The sequence below is a fragment of the Styela clava genome, chromosome 11 (genome assembly GCF_964204865.1).
Source record: "Styela clava chromosome 11, kaStyClav1.hap1.2, whole genome shotgun sequence".
NCBI lineage: Eukaryota > Metazoa > Chordata > Ascidiacea > Stolidobranchia > Styelidae > Styela > Styela clava.
The window spans coordinates 15847131-15873074 of record NC_135260.1 but is presented as its reverse complement, the minus strand read 5'-3'; the positions used below and the strand labels follow the sequence as shown (position 1 = coordinate 15873074).

The window sequence follows — 25944 nt, the reverse complement described above, 5'->3', positions numbered from 1 at the left end:
GCTCTAATTATACCTGCCAGGAAAGGGAAACGGCAGTCCGTTCCTAATGAAGGATTTTGAGAACAGTAGTGAGTGGTGGAAAACGACTCGATCTCACCAATGAAACAATACTCTGTTATAAAATTTATTTATTGCACAGTATCTTTAGTTGATAGAAATATAATTTATTCTGCTAATGATATGTTTGTGATGTTGTTGGCACAGATCTTCCGGACATCATCTAAGAAAACAAATAAGAGCTGCTTTAGCACACCAATATATGCATGAATAAGAATTCCTCCATCTATATTATGTTTCAATTCAGATTTCTCATTTTCACAGAGTTGAAAAATTTAAAAGAAATCTCTCTCAGGGCATCATTATATTATTATTGCTGGGCAGAATTATGGGACTTTTGGGTGTATTGTATCGTATAAACCCAAATCCGATGTATGAATGAATATAATCTACATACCATTCACATCAATCAAGTTAGCATCCTTACGGTTAACAACGATATAACACTCATGTTGTTCTGTCTTTTTTCCAACAATCCAGTAATCCATGCTTGCTTTAGTGATTACTTCAACTTCTGAAGTCTTACTAAAATTGAGAAAATAAACAACAATAACCCTGTCATCAGAAAGCAGTTACATGCTGTTACTAAGTGACAAAAGGAGAGAAGTGTCACATATACCTTGGGCTATGACAGAAAGACCCCTGGAATTCATTGTTTTATCATATGGTCAATAGCTAATACAGCAGTCACAGCAAGAAGACTAGTTTAGTTGCATATATGTTTATGTATAGATATCATTCATTTTTGTTGAAATCATGTATTGTACATTATTTTCTCAATTGTTTTTGATTCAATCAAGACTCACTATATCAGGGGTGGGCACAATTTTTTAGTATAAGAGCCGCATGCTGCAAGTCAGAACTTTAAAAGAGCTGCAAAATTTGTGAATTTATTAATATTATCAAAATACCATGAACAGAAAAGAAATTCACACAAGAGTCTAATAACAATAAATAGATAAACAAGGCAGCTATACTCAAATATATGCACAATTTGAGCTCATTTAATTTGTGTTTCCTTATAGCTGATTTATGAGAGTAGTTTCGAAAGAAGTTTTCATGATTCGTTTCATGGTGCCGTTTAAATTGCTGACTTTATTCTGACTTAGTAGCTTATGGCAGACTAGACACAAAGGTTTATTCTCCTGACTGGTAAATTCGTACGTTCTTCCCATTCTGACTTGACAACTCTGTTTTCATCTTCGTACTTTCGTTTTTTAATTGAGGACATATCGCACAGTAACTTAGACTGACTAACCGCAATCAAGCTGCAATATCGCCGACGCATCAATAAACATTGACCATTGTGACGAAAGATTTTCTGACTTGACTGACTTAAATTCAACGCTACAGCGATTTTCATACTAAAACATAATTTATCCTAATCATTGACGAAAACATCTTTACGACTTTCAATAAATTAAAAGAGTTTAGTAAAGTTTTTCTCTTAGTTAAAATTTGGATAATAATTTATGTTAGCGAGAAGAGCCGCACAAAAATTCTGGCGAGCCGTGGTGTGCCCACCCCTGCACTATATCATTTTATTCTCGTTCATATCAGCTTATTTACCGGTATAGCTGGAAGTGGGCCATGAGGAAAGCAAATATTTTGTACTGCCCTGCAACAATCGTAAGAGGAATATTGGATTTAATTGAACAATTTTTAAACTTGTCAAATGCCTTGTGGCGTTAGCTGCATCTTTGGTACACTTTCAATTATAGCGTAGCCCCCATTTTACACTAACACAAGCTATGATATCATAAATAACAATATGCCATCAAATCAACTAAATATAATTGTGGTATTGCGTCATTTCAAATTCTCACCTGAGAAATTCCTGACACATGGTCAAAACAACCCGCATAACATCCTTAGACATTGAACATTTAATAAACCCATTGTTATCTCGATAATGACATGAAGATTTAACTAATAAGCTTTCTTGATTGAAGTAGATGTATTTATATGCCGTGTCATTGCTGGAAAAAAGGAAACATTCATGTAAATGACTTTTGCCCCAATTGGTGTTCTTCATATGATCGAAGCGGGATTCGAAATTTCATACTTTTATTGGTGATAATTCAAGTCAATATTTCCAATCAGAAGTTCAGGAAGGATCATTTTCAACAGACAAAAAAGTCTTTATTAAATTTCTCTCGACCCTGAGTTGATGATTTTAGATCAGTGGTACTCAAACTTTTTAAGCCGCGTCCCCTTTTTAGAATTTGTCAAGTCTCGCGCCCCACCTCAAAAATAAATACAGTAGCTTACAATAACCTACAAATAACAGATAGTAAGGTGAAAGTATGTTTTATTCAAAAAACAGGTTAAAAATATGTGTATATAATAAAAAATATATAAATATCCAAAATAAGGCAGGCAAGATCAAATCTAACAAATATTTTTAATTAGCTTCACGGCCCATCAAAAAGTATCCACGCCCCTACCTTTGTGGGGCGCCCTCCGTTTGAGAACCACTGTTCTCAAGTTCAAACCCCATGCTACCCACCTATTTAATCCAGGGTGAAATAGAAGCTTTAAGATTTTAAAATAGTATGAACCTAAGTGTTTTGTTTGAAGACTAAGAAGAGGAATATTATCACAATTTCAAAGTTTCTGCGTACCTGTCATAAGAATTTTTCATAGGGACTACTTCCATTTCAGTAGAAAGATCAATCAATGCTTTTCCCATGAAAGAATCTAGTTTTCTGAATGTATCAACAGATGGTGGAGTTTCACCTGGAAGTATAAAAATGGTGGGATAATTTTTCCAAACAAAAACCACTGTAAGAACATAATCATTGAATAATAATTATAAATAGGTATACATACCTTCAAATAACAGTGTCATGCTGATATTAAGAACCTAAAAACAAAAATGTCTCAAAATTTGATGACCAGAAAAAAGATGACCTCAGCAAAATCCATTAAACACTGTGAAGTAATAAATCCAAATGGCGTAAGTCGTAAATAATAAACAAAGACAATGTTAGCCTAGCTTTATTTATATAAATATTTCTTGGCAGTGAATATTAAAGATTTTTGATAATAAATAAATTCAATACTACCTGATAAGTAACCATGAATAATTTTTCCCCTTTCATGGAAGTAGAAGTGATATAAACAGTAGTGGTATGTCTATCTGTTGAATGTTCATAATAACGAACACCAGCAAGAAACCTGAACAAAATTGATATTAGTTTGGAAAGAAACGTATTTCTTTTATTGTTCACATACCGGTATCTGAAATACAATTTTGACAGATTCAAAAAATTCACCAATGCAACGAAGCATATGGTTCAATCACTTGGTTCTAGGGTGTGTCAGTATAAACAAATCGTGAAACTTCACAGCTTAGAATTAAATAACATAAAATATGACAATTTTCAACTAAGATAATTTTACGAAAAAATGCAAATTTAATCATCTACAGAGTGACCTACAAAACACAGATCATTTGAAACATGTCTAGTGCTGACATGGGCAAACTGAATCCTGTGGGCCAAATCTGGCCCGTTGGGCCCCCCTGATGCTCCCACAACCAAACTAAAACCAATTTTTGATGTTTGCGATCAAATTTAGTTTTGGCACAAGGCACATATTGTTTTCCGCATTTGTTTTTGTAATACTGTAAATATTGTTTATAAAATGTAACTTTTTACGTCACACTCGCATGGCCCGCCAATCCAGGTGGGCAAAATATTTGGCCCCTGGTCCAAAACCTTGCCCACCCCTGTTTGAGAGAGAACATTTTGTGCAAAGCATCTCGAATTACTGAAACTTTCAGGTACAAATATACACAAACAGATGTAAATTTTCTTCATTATTGTAGGAGTATAAAAAAAATTCTGGGTTCTTCATGATTTATTAACTTCATTTCTCACCTTCCATAACTTCCATCTCTTGTTAAATAATTACTTATAACACTATTTTCAAATTCTGATGACGTGGGTAGGAGTTTGTTAACAAGATATGAATATAAATATCTGGAATCAGTCTTCTGTAAATCACTCCTTAAAATGAAAAAGAATATTTTTTACAAAATTATACTTGAAAAAAGAAACATCTCATGGTGCTTTAAATAAAGATTGAAAAGATATTAAGAGCGTTGTTGTATTGAAATTTGGGCGCTCCAGACGTATGTCTGCCAATATAGAGTTAACTAATTTTGATCGCCTATTTTACATCAAGTTTTTTAAAGGGACTGAAACCTATTGGTATATTCACTAGCAATCCAAGCATTAATTTGATAAGGATTTGCTTCTGGTTGTTTCATTAAACAGGGGCCTTTTTGTGATACAAACTTCTAGAAACAGTAAGACTCTCATTTCGAGTGCACAACTGTTTTAATAACTCATGTTTGCCTTTTTACAATCCTACTGTACTATTCATCATATAAATACAACTTTTTCTGTACTCACCAAATCAGTTTATCTGCATAGAGTGCCATCACATGTTGAATGGAAGGAAAATTAGATTTTATTGAATTGATAAAAGATTGAATCTTCAAATATGTTGATTTTTGCAATGGAAAATAATCAATTCCTGAAAATTAAGATAACTAGTTTATGTACCATTCAACTTTACTCACACACTAATTATTAAGGTCTATTATTAAGGGTGCAAATGTTGTTTTATGCGAAGAAATAGATTGTAAATGTTAACAAAACTTGCATCTTCACAGTCCAAAATTTTTTTTACGAGATAACATCAACTCAATTCATGAGAAGTGTAAGTGACATTTATGAACCTAAAATGTCAATGTCCTCTTTAAATCGCAGTATAACAGGTTCCTAATTCCAAAGTTCAAGTTTTGTGTATACAAGACAATATAAGCCTCACACATAAGAATAAATCTAAGTCATGAACAGTAGGTAAGAAAGATTTATATAAGTACTCACCATTATGAACATTGAGTATATCACAGTGATGAATATTGATGTCTGGAAGATACTGAAACACAAATAATTTACATTAATATTGTCTTGAATATGAATACTATGGAAAAGTAGCAAATGTGATGACATCATGTTCATGTAGAAACATGATGTTTACACATGCTCGAGACAACCATACTCACTTATTTACTTACCTTTAAATAAAAATCTTGAAGTTTTTTTTTCAAATGTTCAATGTCCTCATTGGCGACAATATTTTCTATGGTTCCCATAAAAAGCTGAAAAACACCAGTAAAGTATAACAGTAAATACTTCTTCAAATGGCAAATAAAATAACAAAAGACATAGAACAGACAAAACTTTATATTCAGCCTAAAAAGATGATAATCAAGGATAACTAGTTACAATGAGAGAATGTACTCTCCTGTGGCCCTAATAGACACTGCCTAATATTTTGCATCATATTATATCCTGCTGATTAAAAATGTTACCATTGGAATCAATTATTTGTGTCTTCATGTAAATTATATAGAGTAAGTGATATAGTGAAGCATGAATCATGCTTGATTAAATATTTTACATAATTTTTGTTTTTCATTTGTTTGATATGCTTATACTGTGCTATACCATATATACTGCTGTATCAAAGAAATGTACCTTGAACATAAAATAAGCTTGCTCCAGTACAGATTTCAAAACAACACTCCTAATATTTTCCTCAAAATATTCTCTAACTGGTTTTCCATCTCGCATTGTTTCTTTCCATGGGTTTGATACTGTCTACAAAATAAGTGTTAATTGTAAAACGGGCAGTGATAAATGGACGCTCCAGAAGTGTGTGTACCAATATGGAGATAAGTAATTTTGTTCGCCTACTTTACATCAACTTGTATTATGGATCTGAAATCTATGGACTAGGGGGTATATTCACTTGGCTAACACAGACAGTCCCCGAACTTGTAATAGAACTAAAATGAGCAAAATCAGTTTAAAATTATGACCTAACCCTAACCTGGTACACACACTACGGGAGTACCGAAAAATAAATATGAATTTTACCATAGAAAAGCACAAATTCAGTAACAAAGCCTTCCACTTACTTTACCAGTTCACATTTTGGGTCTTGTAAAATGGCCACCTTCTCCCTAAGATTCAATGGCAACTTGAAAAATCTCATTTAAATGGCCCTGCTTGAATATATAATGACATGAACAAACAAATTTCCAATCCTTCTTAACATTTTCAAAAAAGCAATAATGTGCTTGGAAGTTAAGCTTATTACATGGGGTGCCTCCATGTTATTTAGTTTTGGGAAATACTATTATGAATCATAAAATAATGTTTTTCATTTCAGACAACTAAACCAAATATTTTACTCTGTTTATCCAGTTAAAAATGTTTGTAGTAAGTGATTCACATTGGCTTTAAATAGACAGTTAAGTTCTTAGTAGGCCTACATGAAAAAGATAATATATAGATTTGTGGAATATATGTTGGTACTTCTGTAGTAGGCTAGGTGTACCAGCTGTACCAGCCCGACTAAGGTTAGGCCATAATTTTATTCTAATTTCCCTTATTTTAGTTCTATTACAAGTTCAGGGACTGTCTGTGTGAGCCAAGTGAATATACCACCTGCCCATAGGTTTCAGTCCCTTTACACAACTTGATATAAAATAGGCGAACAAAATTAGTTACCTTCATATTGGTACACACACTTCTGGAGCGCCTACATGTAAAGTATAAACAAAAGAACAATTCTAAAATATATGAACATGAAGGTCATGCATTGGTGTCGATAACTAAGAACCAAGTTTGCTGAAATGAAATGTAATAATTGATTGTAGTTCAATTCATTTCAGAGGAGTGAGACAGAAACATTCCCATGGCATTAAAAAATGTGTTCCAAATAATTAAAATAAAACAGCAAAATTTTAAGTGGCATATTGCCGCCTTGGATCCCATCTCCCATAGAAGCATTTCGTGTCAAATAAAACAACTTATAAATATATATATTTATAGTTGAAACAATGTAAATAAGATTATTACCATGACAAACCAAAAATTCTCCTCCGCTTCATAAAATACTTGCTTGTGTTTTTGAGTATGAAGAGTTTCGCATGGTTTGCTTGATGAATAAGTTTTAGCAAATTGAATCAGCGCTTCACATAATCCAACTTTATTTATTTTTACATCGGGATGTTCTGATTCGGGATAGTAGAACAAAACTTTCAAATGTTCCTAAAATGAGAACAACGTTTAGTGTTTGAAGCAATTATTAGTCTACTTAGTTTAATTCACTTATGATAAATTTGTAACCTAGATATACTGTAGGCTATATATATATTTGTATCTCGCACATTTGTCCATGAGGTGTTTGCACTTACAGGTACATTGGAAAATATTTTCACAGTGATATTTACCATTGAGCAAAATCTAATGTTCAATCGGTTTTAAAGGGCACTGCCACAAGCATTATACAATATGATAATAAACAAACAGACTGAGGATGGATTCTGGTTTTGTTTGCCTGGTTGTGCAAATAAAATCACATGACTAGGATATCACTCAGTTGGATGGTAAATATGAACATTTGCCAAGATATAATATGCTCATTGCCTAGGCTTGTCTTATTCAACAGTGCTACTATCTCCCGCCAGGTACAGAATTATTCACTAAACCTGTACATACACATATAGCCTGATGAGATTTACTATTACTGAATGATCAAATGCCTAAACTTTCAAATCCCGGAAAAGCAGATTTGGATTAAGGTGTGCATGAGTGGCAATCATCTACAACAGGGGTGGGCGACCTTTAATACAGGAGGGCCGGCCAGATGCAAATGACTGGGTGAAACCGCACACTGCACCTTTATTTAACATAGGCTATCTAATAGTTGAAGGCACAAAAAACAGATTAAACTAAATGAAAAACTCGTTTCACAGGCCACACAATTTTTCTTTGCGGGCCGCATTTGACCTGCGGGCCACAGGTTGCACACACCCAATCTAGACTACAATATTTAAAAATATTAATTACTGTAAATACCATAATAAACATGTCATGTAATACTAACCTGGCCTTCTTTCGGTCCATAAGTAGGGTTATATATTAGAAAAGAGGACAACTTTGCTGTTGCCATATTACAGCGGTTCAATGATAACAAATCATTAATCGTAGTATTATATATACAATATTTAAATATTGAAGAACTGAAATGAATGTTGAGTACCAATATGAATTCAAGAAATAAAAATTGCACTTTAATAATATGAGGAAAAATAAAAATACTATCAGTCAAAATAGGAATCATAACATCAGTTTCACAATAGAGTTGAACGAATGAAGAAAACAAACAAATTATTCGACTCTGGGAAAGGGTTATTATATACCGTGAATAGTAAATATAGTAGTCTCTATTTTATACATAACATTAATCAAAGCGTGATACAAAGTCTTGCTATATAGAAATGACCAATTTATTAATTTGGCAATTAAATCCATAATATTCAACTCATAATCCCCAACATGAAAAGGCATACATTATACACAGTAACAACACAATACAGAAAAAAAACATCCAAAATATGGCAAGATCCTTATACATGCGGTAGAGCGCAGAGGCTATAGGTTATCAAATCACATTTTTATTGACACATTATTAGTATTATAAGTCACAAATATCACTACATAAACATACAGTATATATTATACACAAAACCAAGATCTTTTTAATACATAACATACAAAAGCAATACAAGCTACACTAGTTTTCATCAATTCTTCGATAGCTTGAACGAAATGAGAGTAACCTTTCAAATAAACGATTGGCACAAGCAGAATGCTTCACAAAATCATTATAAAAAATTGGAAAAAGGCATATCAAGCTTGTTACATTGGAAATAATAAACAAATTGAAAACCCAATTCCAACCATAATTTGATTGTATAACTGCTACAAGGTATTGACCAATTGCTGCACCAAGGCTTCCAGTTCCATCTATAATCCCTGTTACAGTTGCTAGAGAGTGTTCACCAACAGCTTCCCGTTTTGCGATATCTACAGCAATTGCAGAAGATAAAATATTTGATACACCATTGATTAAGAATCCAACGATGGACATCAATATACTGTTAATGACAACATCGTTTGGCGATGATTTATATCCCCACAATGCAAAAGGCGAACCAAGAAGCATGAAAAATAAAACTAAGCTTCGAGTTTTGAAAACATCTGACAGTACACCTGCAATAATTCCACCAGCTATTCCTCCAACATCATACCATGTGGAGACACTAGATGCAAGTGAATCATCCCACTGGAAATGATTGGTTAAATAATACGGTAGCCAGAAAAGAAATGCATAGTTGACTAATTTCAAGCACGCGAAGCTGAGAGAATAAGGTATAACTCCAGGTAAGAATAGAGCATTTAGAAAAGACAATGGTTGAGATTCCTTTTGATGACTATTAGACAACATTGCAATTTCAGTGTTTTCATTTTCCAATGTGGTATTTGTAAGTGCATTGTCTTTATCTACAGTCTCCAAAATTGCATTAGTAGGTACATTCATGTCGTCTTCAGAATTGAAATCATCTTCAAGAGGTTGGGAATCTTCATCATCTAGAGTTCTTCTATCCAAAGATTCTGTCTCAACCGGTGGAGGAAGACCTACTTCAAGTGGTGTATTCACAAGGCCGAACACCACGACCAGTCCTCCACCCAACATCATAACAGATATGGTAAGAAATGCATATTCATAACCATAATTAATAACTGAAGATGTGATGACATTTCCAATAACATTACCAACCGATGCACATGATGCCCAAATTCCAAACACAAGGCCTCTCCCAGATTTACCAAACCAATTGCCAACAACTGCGACACAAGTTGGCCAACCAACTGATTGTATAATTCCCTGTAAAATCCACATGGATATGTAAAATCCTTTATTGTAAAAGTGTAACATTTGAGTTAAAACTCCAAAACAAAATAAAAGTATGCCAGATAAAAACATTGCTATGGCCAATGCTTTTCGCAGTTCCACTCTGTCAGCAAGAAAGCTTGTAAAATACATTCCAATAGCATAGGAGACTAAAAATAAAGAATCCAAGAGCCCAAGAAAGGGTTCTGCTGATGCATAGCTTGAGAACAATTGTCTGTCCTCCCATATTTCTTCAGGCCTTGGGCAAGGCCATGATAAATTACATGATAGTGGAGTCCATTCTTTTGAAAATGAATCTTTAGAATCACTGTAAGCCTTTCTTGATGCATGAAATATTGTATACACACAATATGTTAGAACAAATGCCACAATTTGATGATGTGACCACATTTTGATACATTTATTAAATCAGTCAATGTCAGCAGAATTTTTGTTTCATGGTAATTCTATAATATATATACATTATTAACATTTATAATCTGTAATTAGTCAAATGCTGTAAACTAAACAATTTTATGATCCAGTTATGACTGTGAGAATAATAGGGATAAAAAAGTACTGAAAAAAAAAAGAATAAACCAAGAAGAATGATATGAATGTTCTGTAGGACACATGAAAAAAGTAAACTGAAGACTTCTAACGCTTCAGATTTATGCTCACTTTCTCAAATTTTTGTGATAGATTAGTTTATAAGTTGTAAGTGGAAACAGCCACCTTTCCATCTCCCATTACAGGAAGAGCCTTCGTGCAGTTGCAGGCATACCCGTTAACCGCCGTCGCATGGCGAGTGGTCCATGGCGAGTTAGCCTCCACCCCCCAAGAACCCCCATATAGCCTACTGCCATGGGCCATTGTCATATCGTGGTATCCGAACTAACCCTAGATGCGAGCTTTCTTCCGAGAGAGCTAGCTCGCCATGTCTATTTTCTTTTTATTTGTTGATCGACATCGCGAGTTCGAGAGAGAGAGAGAGGGCTAACTCGCCATGACTATTTGTTTATATTTGTTGAACGACATCACGAGTTCGAGAGGGCTAACTTGCCATGTCTATTTTTTTTATATTTGTTGATCGACATCGCGAGTTCGAGAGAGGGCTAACTCGCCATGTCTATTTTCTTTCATATAGACAATGTTTCATCCTTTATACCTATTCCTTTTGTCAATTCTTCCGATGAGACCGATCCTGTTTACGTCCTTTTTATTTACCTACAATTACAAATGAGCAAAAAGCTAACAATGACGTGTAATTGGAATATAAGCCGCCGCTCAGAGACACTTTTCCGCTCAGACAGATATTCAAGCATGATTGTAAACATTGCCTCGTTTTAGTAGGTTTGCGTCTTATTCGTCAGTTTTTAGTTGTGTTTCCAAAACATAGTTTTAAATCAAATACCTTAACTGCAATTATGTATTCTGAGGACCTTTAGTTTAGTTACAACAATAATCCAAAATTGATATCGCAAACGATGCGATAGACCAGGGCTACTCAACTGGCGGACCGCGGTCCGAATCCGGACCTTTCGAGTATTGTATTTGGACCGCACCTAATTATTTATTTTGAATCATTAGCCCCACTTTTTGAATTTTCTATTATAAAATGACTTTCATAGTTTTGAATATATACGAAAAGAACTATAACACCGTAATAAACAATTTTAATTTGCTACTAATCATTAGTCGGTCGAGGAAGTGCTCGTTTAAGGATGCCGAAATATCAGTTCTGGAAAGACCGGACCCAAATAATTTTGAAGTTTTGTTTGCGGACCTTCGATAAAAATAGTTGAGTAGCCCTGCGATAGACTACCTTAATATTAGCTATCAGCGCCACGTGGTTTATTGTTTTGAATAAAAATGAGTTTTAAACATGTGAGCCAATTTGTAAGCGCCAACTCTCCAAAACTATCCCATAAGCAACGTTAAAATTTTTGCAATGAAAATATGATCCATAACGGCGCTATGTTGTGTTTTTGGCTGACTAGGGCTGGGAATGGTTTACCGATTTCAGATGGTTAACGGTTATCAGTGGCAGCGCGTCAATAGGGCCAACCGGGGGCCGGGGCAATGCCCCGGTTATTTTCGGTATAATAAAAAATATTCGAAAAATACCTCAATATCGGTTGCACAGACTGTCTACACTAGCCATATTCCCCCGACATGGTTCATTTTTCGCTCGCAAAGCCTTCGCCGAACGTCGACGGGGCGACGCCGATTTTGCCCCGGTTGCTCATTGTATATCGTATTCTCTCTTTTATCTTCCACTCGCCGCGTTTATCTCGTTTATTTTCTGTTTCTTTTACTAAATCATCCGGGTCGATCGGGCTGTCGGGGCTAGCCCCGAAATTATGACGACACAATGCCGACGTTTCTTACAACAACGTGTTGACATATTCACGCATTCCTTCTCGTTCGTTGGTTGCTTGAAGAGTTGATAGTTTCCTCGCCTTCGTTTTTGTCGCTCGTTTCACTATTTGAATCAGTTAGACCCCTTTAGTCCATTTGCTTTCGATTTTCCACATTCCTTTTGAGCTCCTCACTTCTTTCCGGCTTCGCATTTCTTAGCCTTAGACCTCATAATGAATAAGGTTGATGCACTACTTCGCACTCCGTTTTCGCAGTTGCCGCTGGAACAAAAATTAGAGGTACAACGTCTTGGGCCTTATCAACCAAAAAATTGTTCACTGGAACAATCCCATGACGGAGAAAAGCGTCGGCGTACATTCTGCGCAGAAACTTGGTATAAAAAACACGAATGGTTGTGTTACAGCGAGGACAAAATGCACTTTTTTGTTTTTATTGCCTACTTTTTGCTACCGCCCGTGACTCACGTTGGTGTAAATTTGGTTTTAGAGATCTTAAACATCTTTCCGAGCGTGCCAAGGATCATCAATCTTCTATGGAGCATCTGGACAATGCAGTAAAATACCGAACATTCGGAAATGTTAATATTGCAGCGCGGTTTCTATTCGTCGGCACAACCAAAACGTCGAGAAAAACCGCCATGTTCTCGGTCGATTGATAGATGTTTTGAAGTTCATTGGTTGTCACGAGCTGTCCCTCCGTGGGCACGATGAACGGGCTGGCTCTTCTAATAGAGGGGTATTTTTGGATATGGTGGAATACACCGCATCCCTAGATACAGTATTGGGAGATCATCTTGATGCCGCAACTGTTTCGAAAGGGACATCTAAGGATATCCAAAATGATTTGCTCGACTCAATGTATAAAATTTATTTACAACATTTGGCTCTGGAAATTGAGAATTGCCAGTTCCTTTCGATTCAGTCTGACGAGACAACTGACATCACGTGCGTTTCCCAACTGGCTGTGATTTTTCGGTTTGTGAAAGATGGTAAACCTACCGAGAGATTTCACAGCTATGTACCAATCGTTGATCGCACGGCTTGCGGGATATCGGCTGTACTGAAAGAAGTGTTACAGCCTTACAACGCGAAGTCAAAATTGATAGCTCAAACTTATGACGGCGCGGCAGTCATGAGTGGGTCGAAACATGGTGTTCAAGTTTATATAAAAGAAGATTTTCCTCATGCGCATTTTTTACATTGTTATGCACACCAATTTAACCTCGTTATTAAAAAATATGTGTCTTGATACCCCTCTCATCCGTATATTTTTTGCAAATGTTTCGGGGTTTTCTTCATTTTTTTCCGTTTCGCCGAAGCGCTCTGACTTCCTTCGCCAGATATGTAGCCGCCGTCTCCCAACTTGTGCACCAACACGTTGGAACTTCCAATCAGGCGTGGTGCAGGGCGTGTCCAAAATTAAGTCTGAGCTCATTGAGTGTTTCAATGGCATTCAGAGCTCTCCGGTTTGGGACGAACGCTCTGTGAGGGAGGCGGCAGGTCTAAAGCGTCTGCTAGAAGATGGTGAGTTTTCATTTTTTCTCCACAATATTCTATCACGTGGATGTATTATACGGCGCATTGCAGTCAAGGCTAATGGGTGGCGCGTCTGTGCAGTCGTGTATTTCAGACTTCTGCGATGCTGTATCTCGTATCCGGGAAACAATAAAATACGACGACACATGGAGTGCTTCTTTACGCCGCGGGCAAACAACGCAGCGTTTGATTTTGTCTGCAAAGGAATGCTGTGACATTCTGGTGAATCAAATAGGCGATCGTCTGCGCACTGAACACCTTGCCGCGTTCTCTTTGATGAACCCCAAAAATTTTTCAAAATTTGCACGTCAATTTCCCATCCATTTGTTGGCTACTGTCTCCAAATTTTACCCCATGATAAACGTGGGTAAATTGGAAAATGAATTGCGATGTATATACACCAATCAAACTTTTTTGAACATCACATCAACTTGCGCGCTCTATGGGTTCCTCATAGATAACACTCTAGTAACTACCTTTGCGGCGTCTGCAAAATTTCTGGACATCATTTTGACGACGCCTATTTCTTCCGCCGACGCAGAGCGAACATTCAGCACGCTGAAGCGTATTAAAACGTATCTCAGAAACACAATGAAGCAAGATAGATTAAATTCCTTGGCTGTTTTATCCATTCACAGAGACGTTATTTCTGGGAGGCATGACTTTAATCAGCGCGTTATTGAGCATTTTGCTTCCAAGAAACCGCGGCGTGTTGCATATATGTTCAAGCAGTAGAAGTCTAGCAGCATATATATCTATGAGTGAGCGACGCATGTCCTTATCTTTGCATTAACTTTCCTTTCTTCATAGTAACGTTTAAACCTTATTTTAGGTTTTGTCTGCTTTCCCGAAGTTTCTGTTAATATGTCATTGTATTCATCTGGGTAAATATTGCCTTTCCCTTTGAAAGAGGTTTCAAAATAAACTATGTCTATATTTATTAATCCCTTGACTTGGACCGGTTTTAAAGACACTTTCTTATCGTTAAAAATTGTCGCTTTTGCCGATTGGTTGTTACCGATGGAATGGTTTTTATACTCATAAAATGATGGGAGAACTTACAGCGCTCATCCTGTCCCCGTAGATGGGAGTGACTTGGTCCCGCAGTAGCTTGCCCCGGTTGTCAAAATGACCACGCGCCGCCACTGACGGTTATGATTTATTTTAACCGTTAACTTACATCGCAGGTACAAATCATCTTCATACCGTACAATATCGTCAAATATGATTACGTCATCGCAAATTTATCTCTTGCGGCGTTTAATTCAAAAAAATATTACTAACTGTGTGGGTAAGGAATCAATGAATGTGAAAAATAATGGAAGTACCAAGGTTGCTGATAATAAAAATTTACAATGATAAATTCAGAATCAGTTTTCGGTCGATTTCGAAATATATTGTTCACGATTTCAGTTCAAAATCGGATATTCAATGTCATACAACAAGTGTGCAGTTGATGCCGTTTTTCTTTATGATATTTTTCTCGAAGTAGAATTTGCACATCGAACACTAAAAATTTGTCACATAAATGACGTTTAACAACGGAATTAGGTTTTCTAAAATATTTCCACATGCCCGAACTCCGCTGCCTATCTTTTGCAGCAGAGGAATCATGAAACTATCTCGATTCGTGAACAATTTTGAGCGATACCGGGATAAGAACACGCGAAATTGCTTCTAACCTTTGTGACGTAACAAGCTGAAATTATAATTATTACGTCAAACCATGGTTAACTGAATAACCATGGTCGAACGTTACGCGGCGGTAAACCGGTTAATTTTACCCGGTTAACGGTTGAAGTGTTTTCCTTGAAATTCCCAGCCCTAATGATGACTGTTGGTTACGTTGGGCAATAAACAGAAAAATAGATTATCGGGAAACATCCATTAATACATAAGAGATGTATTGATACGCTTGATCGCAGACGAAATTTGACTTACGGTACATGTGTTGAGCAGTCAGGGTGATTGTATGCTGACTGTTGGTTGCGCTTCCTTGTTCTATGTTGCACGCTACCTTTGCTGTAATCAATACTGTAGTTAACTTGCACAGTGCAAAATGGTGTTCTATTTTACCAGTAATATTTCTGGTACACCTTATACAATTTATATGGGATTGGATAAACATGAAAACGAAGATCTTATTAAATATGGATGGCCGGAAGACGTCTGGTTTCACGTTGACAAATTGTCATCTGCTCACGTTTATCTGCGTTTGAAGCCGAGCGAAGACCTAGATTCGGTGCCATATGAGGTCATTCAGGATTGTGCTCAACTTGTTAAAGCTAATAGTATTCAAGGGAATAAATTGAACAATATTCAGGTGGGTCAGATGCTTTTTTATATTTAACACTGTTAAACCTTTTTCAAATCTGTAAGAAGAGTAGAGTGATTGACTTAATCTGCAGTCAACTTCCAGATTCGTTCTAGGCAATATGAAATCCGAACTAGCAAATCAAAACTCTTTGGAACGCCCAATGGTTAACATTATACGGAGGTAGTCTAAAACAGAAGCTAACTGCCTCTGTGCTCAAATAACTGAATACCGTAATGCCAAATAAAAAGTGGATGCCTTATGGTACCGCGGTAAATGCCTAAATAACAACAACAAAAATGAACTGCAATATTAAAATATTAATATATTGAGCTATATATTGAGTCATTTCTTGCATGCCATTTGATTTTAGACTGGCAGTAACAGTCATGATTATAGATTCAAATTTAGTCATACCTAAATGTGTTGCATTTTTGTCCGAAAGAATTATGGCTATAGCATTTCAAAAAATTAAAACGTAATTGTTTCTTTTTTCAGATGGTATATACATTTTGGTCAAATTTGAAAAAAACTGGTGACATGGCGGTTGGACAAGTTGGATTCCACAATTCGAAAGAAGTTCGGTTAATTAAAGTTGAAAAACGGATAAATGATGTTGTAAATAGACTAAACAAAACTAAAGTGGAAAATTTTCCGGATTTGAGAGAAGCAAAAGAAGATAGGGACAGGCAAGAAAGAAATGAAGCAAAAAAAATAATGAAAGAACAGCAAGAAAAAGAAAAACAGGAAATATTGAAAATGAAACAAGAAAAAGCTCTTCGTTCTTATGATTCTTTATTTGATGATGTAGAAATGAAAACTAATGCAAATAATGATGACGATTCTGATGATTTTATGTAACCATGGCCTCAATCAAGTCTTCGACATATTGATTTGTTCCACAAAAGTTTTTAAAAACTATGTACAAACAAGTCTTATGTGATTTGAGAATTGAGATTAGTGATGGATGGGTACATTATTGCTTCAAAGTACTTACATGTATTTCCCGTCCCTTATCACACTAATACTTTGACAAATGTGTTTGTTCATGGATGGTTTTGGGAAAAAGTTATTGCTGGTCAAAAATTGATTTTTGGCTGTTTTGGAAGTTTTCAACCATTTTTTTCCCTATTAGATTTAGGTGAGCTTGTTCTCAATGGATACCGCACATATTTGCGGTTGATGGACTGCCATTGACAATAAGAGAATTTCATGTCTATATATTTACCAATTGTTTTCTTATATTTTTGTTATTTATTTTACGGAAAAATATTCTTTAGTATGTTTACTTAAATTGCTGTTATGCACATACTATTGAAGAGGGTGAAATTTTTCTCAATTCTTTAATTCGGGGGTGTACAACCTTTAATACAGGAGAGCCAGATACAAATAACCTGGGTGAAACCTCGTGCCGCTCTTTTATTTTACATAGGATTTCTAGCAGTTGCAGGCACAAAAATTTTTGGAAATGATCTTATGACGTGCGTTGTTCACTTCGCACAAGCTAGCTGTTAGGACATCCGTAGATAATAAATTTGACTCTGTTATGAGCTTAACAACGCAAATAGATTGGAATTATGCACATACCAGATTAAACTAAATTAAAAACTCATTTCGTGGGCCGCACACCATTCAGAATTGGCACATTTCCGCGGTCGCACAACTTTTTCTTGTGGGCGCAGGTTTCACACCACTGCTCTAATCCACTCTGCTCATTTCTAGTTTTATTGAAATAGCCCACTCTCTCATTTTATCTCATATTCCATCCAAACCTAGAAAATGTTCAATAGGCCATTTATGTGTATTTTTAATATGTTGCAGTATTTTTCCAGATAAATGGCTAAATATTTTGATAAACTGTTTCATTTAACACCGTCTATAAGAAGGCAGGGTAGCAGATGCATTTCTTCATTTGGAAGCACAAACTATTCATACACAAGAAGTTCGAGATATAAAATAAAAAATCGAAATGTTTCTAACTACGCAATCAATAAAAATAACTCAGTTTTGGTAACCTTTGAGTCATGTAATTGGACTTGTACAAAATCATATGCAACAGATCATAAGCTGAAGAACTCAAATGAGTTGAACAATAATAATTGGATTAATGGTGTTATGTACAAACAAGACACATGGACAAATATTACTCCTAAAATATTATCTCTGATCAATAGAAATTTACATCTTCAGAAGGATCATCCAATTTGTTTAATAAAAGAGGTAAGTTTTTGTCATGTTTTGTTTTTATGTTCGGCAAATATCAGTGATAGTACTACAACAGCATTAGAATTTTTTTTCATTGTTTTTCAGGTCATCATCAAGCATTTTTATGAAAAATATGTGAGATCACGACAGAGACCAATATTTTCAGTGTATGACAATTTATCACCTGTGGTATCGCCTTATCAAAACTTCGACAGTATGCTTATACCAAAAGGTATGCAGTGGTTGATTTATTATGTAAGTGATGCAAAAGAATCTAAACAACCGTACTACTGAATTACTACAGATTTTGGTACATACCAAATTGTTGTTTGTTGGGACTGAAAAGGGTTTTCCCCCTTAACAATTACTTCCAAATATTCACTGTTTAGAGATTAGTTATTCAAACAACTATTACTTTTATATTTCTATAAACTTTCACTGATTATCGTTGTTTTATCCCACAATTTGCTATGAGTTACCCAGCAGCAACCCACCTGGACATGCAGTGCTAAAAACAGCTTATCACCAGTAATGATACAGGTGTTCTTTGTTTTTTTTTATTTGCAGATCATATCAGTCGAAGGAAGTCTGACAACTATTATATAAATTCATCGACCATGTTGCGTGCTCACACATCAGCTCATGAAGCTGAATTAATTCGATCTGGACTTGATGCCTTTCTTGTTGTTGGTGATTGTTACAGAAGAGATGAAATTGATACTTCTCATTATCCTGCATTTCATCAATTAGAAGGAGTTAGATTATTTTCATATCATGATGTAGGTATATAATTTTCAACATTATAAATTTTGATATTTGTTCTGGAGTGTTTATAATTTTATAATTTGGCTAGATTGAAGAATTGAGAGTTCATATTATGACCGGGAGGTTGCCAATCTCCAACATGGCCTATATACCTTTGGCATTGGTCACGGACAATGCTTGAGTGGTAAACTATTTTAGAATTAAACCACAAGTTTTAATGTACTGGTAGTTTGTTTCCCAATACTAGTCAAAAGGATTCAATTATGTAAAAACATATATATTCTATAATATATAATAGTTCGTTAATTTGAACTTCAGTCTCATCTCAATTTTGGCGTAGGAATGAAATGTCATTGAATAAACATCCATGTTAATAACTTATTAGGTGTAATTTTGTACGATTTCATATCGTTCCAAAATTTAATATTTGATCATTAATAAAAAAATAATAATAATAAAATATTTAACAGGTATTTGAGAATGCAGAAGGTGATACCAGTGGTTTATCTTTGTTTGAAGATGGAGTGGAAGCAGCTGATAAACAAGATTGTCACACACTTGAGGCGTCAAAGATTGTTGAATTAGCACTAAAACAAACATTGGAAGATTGCATGCAGAATTTGTTTGGGAAAGGTTTGCTTTCATCATATTCATTTTAAGTTCATTTATTGCCACATATGTTTGAATTTTCAGCCTGTGGATGTGGTACAAAGAATCATTACTTTGTCAAAGATTAAAAATTTTCTTTGAATTCCTAATCGCATATTTTTAAACCTTGGTGGTTGATTCATTGGTGTTAAAATTATGCTTGCCATTGTACCGCTTAGGACCGACCCTGTTTCAAAAGTTCAGTACCTGTGGATGACAACTATGTACGAGAGAATTGATAGACTCGTTGTCGTCGCAGGTTTGGTATGCATGATGGTAACCTCTTTTCGATAACAGCTTCCCCCACCTTAAAAGTCTGTGCATATGGAAAAGTTAAGTATCCCCAAATTATTCTGGCATTGGTAACCAAACAAGAGGCCTTTGTCTGCAATATGATTAAACCATCTTAAACGTTTTCCTCTTCTCTGGGATAAATATGAGAACTCTATAGGATAGGGATAGGATTTACATATATCTCGGCGGAGAGGAAAGACGACTTAATCATATGGCGAACCACAGCCTTTTCATCAAATTATCAGTTCATGTCGAGTGTGGGATTAGTTAGCCAGTTATTTGTTTTTAAATGCGTAGACTTGATGGTGGAGGAAGCCCTAACTAACCAGAGCTTACATGAACCATCCTAAGGCGACGAGGAGTCCAGCAATTCTCCCGCACATAATTTCCCCTCCACAGCATTCGAACCTGCGGATGAATTGTGTATTAAAACAATTAATTATATGGAATGTACTCTATGTATGAATGTGTTCTACAACTAAATTGAATGATATATTTATTGATTTTCCACAGAAGATTCCTTCACGCTTTGTTGGCATTACGAAATTCGTAATTCACCTGGTCACTGGTTTGAATAATTTTTTCTCAGTCTTGAACTTGATAAATAGGCTATATAGGTATTAGGTAAAAAGTTTACCAGTTGAAGCATTATACAGTATAATGAAGCTCCACACTCTCTTTTATCACTGTGGGGTTATACCTTATCATGTTTTTTTTCTTTATCTTAGATATTGAGAGGAGATGGGTTGATGCATATTTCCCGTTCACTCATCCTTCCTTTGAATTAGAAGTCAAATATGAAGGAGAATGGATGGAAGTTTTAGGATGCGGTGTTTTGAGACAGGATATATTGAATAAAGGTTAGAAACATGTTCCTATATAATACATGCGGATATGTTATGGTGGATTAGTAAATATGGATTTTGAGCACAAGTTTTTCTGAATATTTTGGACTATTATTAAGCCATGCCATATTTATTTAACATGATGTATATATAATGAAAAGGGGCAAGTCGTTGGTTTCATAAATTAAAATTCTTCTATATAGAGTATAATATTATTTTAATCATAAAATGGTAAAATTGTTTGAATTGAAAGCCTCACTTTGTGTAATGCACTGATGATATTTTAGACATTTGTCAAGTGATTTTTTCTTCATTATCTAATCTTCATTAATTAATCACCATCAGAGTTATTTCTAATTATTTATTCACAGCAGGGGCAAATGAAAAAATGGGATGGGCATTTGGTCTAGGATTAGAACGGCTTGCGATGAAATTATTTGATATTTCTGATATTCGTTATTTTTGGAGCAATAATGAAGTGTTTTTGAGTCAGTTTCGGAACAAAGAAAGTATAAAAGACTTGAAATTTAAGGTAAATTTGTTGATATTAAGAATATTAATTGCTTGGACCGAACCGCTTAAAATGGATGTTCAATTGATTATTGATGCATATTAAATTGGATGAAAATGTTATATAAGAATTAAAGGGAGAAATAGTAATTGTCTTATTTGTGAATTTTTTAATAAGCACCAATACAATCATAAATTTTTTTACTAGATTATTCATGAAAGGACATACATATTTATCAAATTTTTTTTTCAGCCATATCTAAGCAAGCATCCTGCTTTGTTCAATGATATTTCATTCTGGATTCCTGAACAATTCCATCCATCGGATTTCTATGATATCGTTCGAACCATTGGTGGTGATCTTGTAGAGAATGTGGTTTTACATGATGACTTTGTTCATCCGAAGTGGGTATTTTTAGATTCATTCATTCAATATTGATATTATATTATATATAATTATGAAATATGATCCAAATCAATTATTATTTGAATTCTGTTAACATGATGAAATTCTGAAACTTTTTTTCGATGTTATCATTCGTTCACAGATCTGGAAGACGAAGCCACTGTTACAGACTTTTTTATCGACATGTGTCTAGAACTTTATCACATGATGAAGTATCGGAAGTGCAGAAAGAAATACGAGAAAAACTTATTGAACATTGGAATGTTGAAGGACGTTGGTGACATCTTAAAATACCTAAAATTTGGCCTTTGATGAAATTTTAAAATTTCTGTTGAAAATTGGTTGCATTCCATGAAGATTAAACCACCATTTTGCATGGGAGGCATTGAACCAGTCTTGAAACATTTTCGAAGTGCCATTATCATGGTACATAATCCTTTTTTTGTCATGTCAATAAACTGTTCGCTGTCGCAGCAGGTTCAAATTTATTTTTCATATTTCTAAATCTACATATTTCATTGATATTCGGAGTTGTCAGGTTCTTGCGAATGTTAAAAAGAAATGTTTACTGAAAGAAATCATTCATATATCATTTGAAATCACTGGCTTGAAAATAGGTAGGTAAAAGGTGGATAGGATAGGATATACACATTTATCCCGGGGAGATGGAAGCCTATAAGTAGGCTTAACCATATGGCAAACCACGGCCTCTCGTCCGGTTACCATTCAATGTCGGGTATGGGATTAGTTATTTGTTTTCGGAAGCATGGATGGTGGAGGAAGCCGTAACCGACAGGCGTTGCGTGAACCACCCTACGGCGGAGAGGAGTCCAAAAATCCTCTCGCACGTAATCCTCCCCGCATGGGATTCGAACTTGCCAACACACGCAGAGTAATTAGAGGTACGGTGGCGAGCGTATTCCTAAGGCTTAGCATGATGAGCCGCGTCGTTATCGCCGTATCGATCATCTGAGCTCGGTTCTCAGAGACAAGTGTTAGGAAAACGCTCAAGCGCTAATTGTATAAGCAAGATACATTACTTACATAAAACAGAGCCACACATCATATTATGATGTTATAATGGAATCGGTTACCCGCCATAGGTAAGCACCTATCAATGTACAGTAAGGGCAACTGGGTCTGTAATTTGATACCATTTTCGCTGATAAATATTTTACACTAAACCAAAAGTGAATTCAAAATTTTTTTACCAGTTAGGTTTTCCGTTCTCCGGAATAAATGTGAAAATTCTTCTGAAGTCGATTAAGACTCCGATAATCACGTAAAATCCCAAAATATTATTGTATTGGAATTCACCCAAACAGTCGATATTTTCATGAGTTCACAGGTTGTAACACTTATAGGGCGGTTATATTTTATATGGGTTTGTTATATTTCGTATGGGTCGTACTTTCAGAGGAACCAATGGCTTTGCTCAACTTAGAAAACGTAAATGTTAAAAAGTTCCAAGCATATTTTATCATATATACCAGGGGCGGGCAACCCTTTTCGGCTCGCGTGCCAAAATCGGCTAATTTTACCGACAAAATTCTTCCGCGTGCCGACCAAAATTAAAAAGAAAGGTTTGCTACTTTCAAAGCAGAAAAAAATAATAATAAACCTTTCAAACATGTACATACAGATTCGCTATTCCGGAAAATATAAGGCCGACAGAGACTTGGTTACTTTTATTTTTCTATATCAGTGAGACTTCTGCTGCTGCATTACCGCTGATAGAGATTTTTAATACCCCTGATATATACGCTTTGTAGAGGTACCAATATAATATTATTTTAATGACAGCACCGTTGCGTTATTTCTTATCAAAAACATAGGTTTCTACAAATGTTTCTGTTATAATCATTGCTTCTTTCAAAACCATGGCAAAAACGGTGCTAAAGCACATCTAACTGGCATTAATAATTTGAGTGTATAACTGTATATCAATTTGTGAAGATATAAGTGTTATAGCAATAAAACGAATATTAAACGAAATAATATTGGTAGTATTACAGGAAAAACAAAGTATAATTCCACCTTGGAGGGAATCACTATCCGACTGGGAAACGTTGATGTGATTATTGAATAAAGTAACGATAATATAATATTGTAATAGCATCAGATTCGGAAATATTCGAATCAAAGCACTCTGATTCCTAATTCAATTCGAAAAAAATAATATATCAATAGGCACGGGCCAAAGGTTGTCATATTAAATTATTGCTGTTTATTTCGTATGTAAATTTGAATGCACATTTTTGTCAAGTTAACAAGTAGGATAAGAAGTAACAACATTTCCGTTCACTGTTACAACGTCAGATGTTAGGGCAAGATCAAAGTCTCCAGAGCACACGCATTTGTCACCTGCCATATCTAAGATTTCTGTGGTGCTTAATATCCGCTCCCATAACATAAGGTTCTCTACTTGGCCTTCAAATGCTTGATTGGTTGAAAATCCACTTCCGACACTGTCCTGTTCTTGTCCTATTATTAACGATCCTGTTAGATCTGGAAGAGGGTCGGTGTCGGTGTATGTACGTGTAGCAAACAAAGACCCATCCTTGTACATTTTTAAATATTGGTCTGGCTTAGAAATGAGGAAGCATATATGAGTTGCTTGGGTCACTTCGATATTAATGCTTCTCTGCGTGCTTGAAGGATGATTGAAGTAAATTGTATGTCTAGTTGTTGTATCAAAATGTATTGTGAAAGAATTGGCGTTAACTGGTGTTGCATAACTAAAAATAGCTCCTTTTAGTCCTTCGCCTGCTGTGGTCGATGGCGATATCACCATACACAAGGATACTTGTGATAATTGTGGTGGATCGTAATCGACAACGACGTAATCCGCTGTAGATCTCAGTGGAAATGTGTAGGAAGTTTGAGGGCAACCTGAATGTATAATTTATTTCACAATATATACATATATACATATGTAAACGGCACTTATACAAACAAACAGAGGTTAAAAAGATATCACAATCAGTTTCTAGATTTTATATATTATATACATTAACTTAGTGGCAAAGATTGTGCGGACGCTCATATTCCAAAAGCGCATATAGACAAGAATCATTACGGGCGTTCTTGAGAGTGTTTTGTACTTACTCGTACAAGCATTTGAGCCTGGAGAACTGAACCCAAATCCTTCTTCGCACACACATCCTTGCATCATAGTTGCGGGATCTGTCAGTGCGCATAATGCATTATCTCCACATGTAACTGTGCCACCATTTCTGCATTCGTCCACTGAAGATGAGATTCAGAATAGTTAATATTTAAGCTTTGAAAGTTGTTGTTTTTACTATTCCAGACCGCTTATATCAGTCTCCCTCTTCCCGCATTTGCACACTCAACAAAATTTTTTTTAGGTATTGTTTGTGATAGTATATATCATATTAATGTTTGACATAAAATACCTGGAAATCTTTTTAACCGTCGAATGAATACAAATAACTTATCGACAAAGCCGATCTCATTTGAACTTGAAAATTTTAATCGGGACGCGAACATTAACGCGATGCCACGATATAATGTTTGTATCTAATAATTCTAACGCTGATGTAAATGTATAGTGCCACCATTTATTGTCGGTTAGAATAGAATTGGGGACTGTGATCTTGTTTATATCGTTCAAATACCACAATAAATATCCATAGAAGTGTCTTAAAGTCCAGTTAGCTGTTGAGATAATCAAAGAACAGAGTGTTTCGGAATCAAATTGGAACGAAACTTTTGTCAGAGAAAACGGGGTATTTTACATAATTCAGAGAAACCAATTACTGTAGCTAACAAATATTGTTTATAGTAGGTGTAAACATGTGTTTACAGAAACACATCTCTCGGTGGAACCACTGAAAGTTGTTTTTCTGGGTCCCAGGTATACCTCCAAACTGAACGAGATGTGTCTGAACGAAACGCCGTATTTGTAATATATATTACAGATCTACTTTAGTGACATACGCAATAATTGTTGGGTTGTTAAAACGATCATTGCTCATAAACTGTCTATCGCATCGTTTTGATTTTCAATTTTTTTGGGTCCGCCAGGCATTTGGTTGAACGTATTTAAATTGGGACGCTCACTCGCGCCTTCAAAACCGAACAAGGTCAGTCGCGGGGAGAAACTAACATCTAACGATAAGTAAGGAGATAAAT

At 35.3% G+C, this 25944-nt stretch overlaps 5 protein-coding genes across 5 annotated transcripts; 2 read left to right on the top strand and 3 right to left on the bottom strand.

Moving 5' to 3' along the window:
• Positions 1 to 110: 110 nt before the first annotated feature.
• On the bottom strand, positions 111 to 8268 carry LOC120347460 (vacuolar fusion protein CCZ1 homolog). The gene is made up of 13 exons (XM_039417456.2): positions 8032 to 8268; positions 7002 to 7193; positions 5613 to 5735; positions 5150 to 5233; positions 4959 to 5010; positions 4479 to 4602; positions 3942 to 4070; positions 3126 to 3237; positions 2890 to 2923; positions 2682 to 2796; positions 1884 to 2036; positions 455 to 582; positions 111 to 220 (listed from the first exon to the last, which is right to left on the bottom strand). Exons 1-13 carry the CDS (start codon positions 8266 to 8268, stop codon positions 165 to 167), a joined length of 1539 nt encoding a protein of 512 aa, XP_039273390.2. The 3' UTR covers positions 111 to 164.
• On the bottom strand, positions 8168 to 10411 carry LOC120347459 (sugar phosphate exchanger 3-like). The gene has a single exon (XM_039417455.2). The coding sequence runs from the start codon at positions 10291 to 10293 to the stop codon at positions 8722 to 8724; it is 1572 nt and encodes a 523-aa protein (XP_039273389.2). The 5' UTR covers positions 10294 to 10411; the 3' UTR covers positions 8168 to 8721.
• Positions 10412 to 15780: 5369 nt separating this feature from the next.
• Positions 15781 to 17950, top strand: LOC120347550 (coiled-coil domain-containing protein 25-like). The gene is made up of 2 exons (XM_039417570.2): positions 15781 to 16122; positions 16612 to 17950. Exons 1-2 carry the CDS (start codon positions 15859 to 15861, stop codon positions 16972 to 16974), a joined length of 627 nt encoding a protein of 208 aa, XP_039273504.2. The 5' UTR covers positions 15781 to 15858; the 3' UTR covers positions 16975 to 17950.
• Positions 17950 to 22274, top strand: LOC120347549 (phenylalanine--tRNA ligase, mitochondrial-like). The gene is made up of 8 exons (XM_078117820.1): positions 17950 to 18333; positions 18424 to 18550; positions 18886 to 19097; positions 19554 to 19716; positions 20754 to 20885; positions 21242 to 21402; positions 21634 to 21785; positions 21929 to 22274. The coding sequence occupies exons 1-8, from the start codon at positions 17950 to 17952 to the stop codon at positions 22065 to 22067; spliced, it is 1470 nt and encodes a 489-aa protein (XP_077973946.1). The 3' UTR covers positions 22068 to 22274.
• A 139-nt stretch (positions 22275 to 22413) lies between these two features.
• Positions 22414 to 25170, bottom strand: LOC120347887 (jeltraxin-like). The gene is made up of 2 exons (XM_039418000.2): positions 24895 to 25170; positions 22414 to 24678 (listed from the first exon to the last, which is right to left on the bottom strand). The coding sequence occupies exons 1-2, from the start codon at positions 24959 to 24961 to the stop codon at positions 24053 to 24055; spliced, it is 693 nt and encodes a 230-aa protein (XP_039273934.2). The 5' UTR covers positions 24962 to 25170; the 3' UTR covers positions 22414 to 24052.
• Between the last annotated feature and the right edge of the window lie 774 nt (positions 25171 to 25944).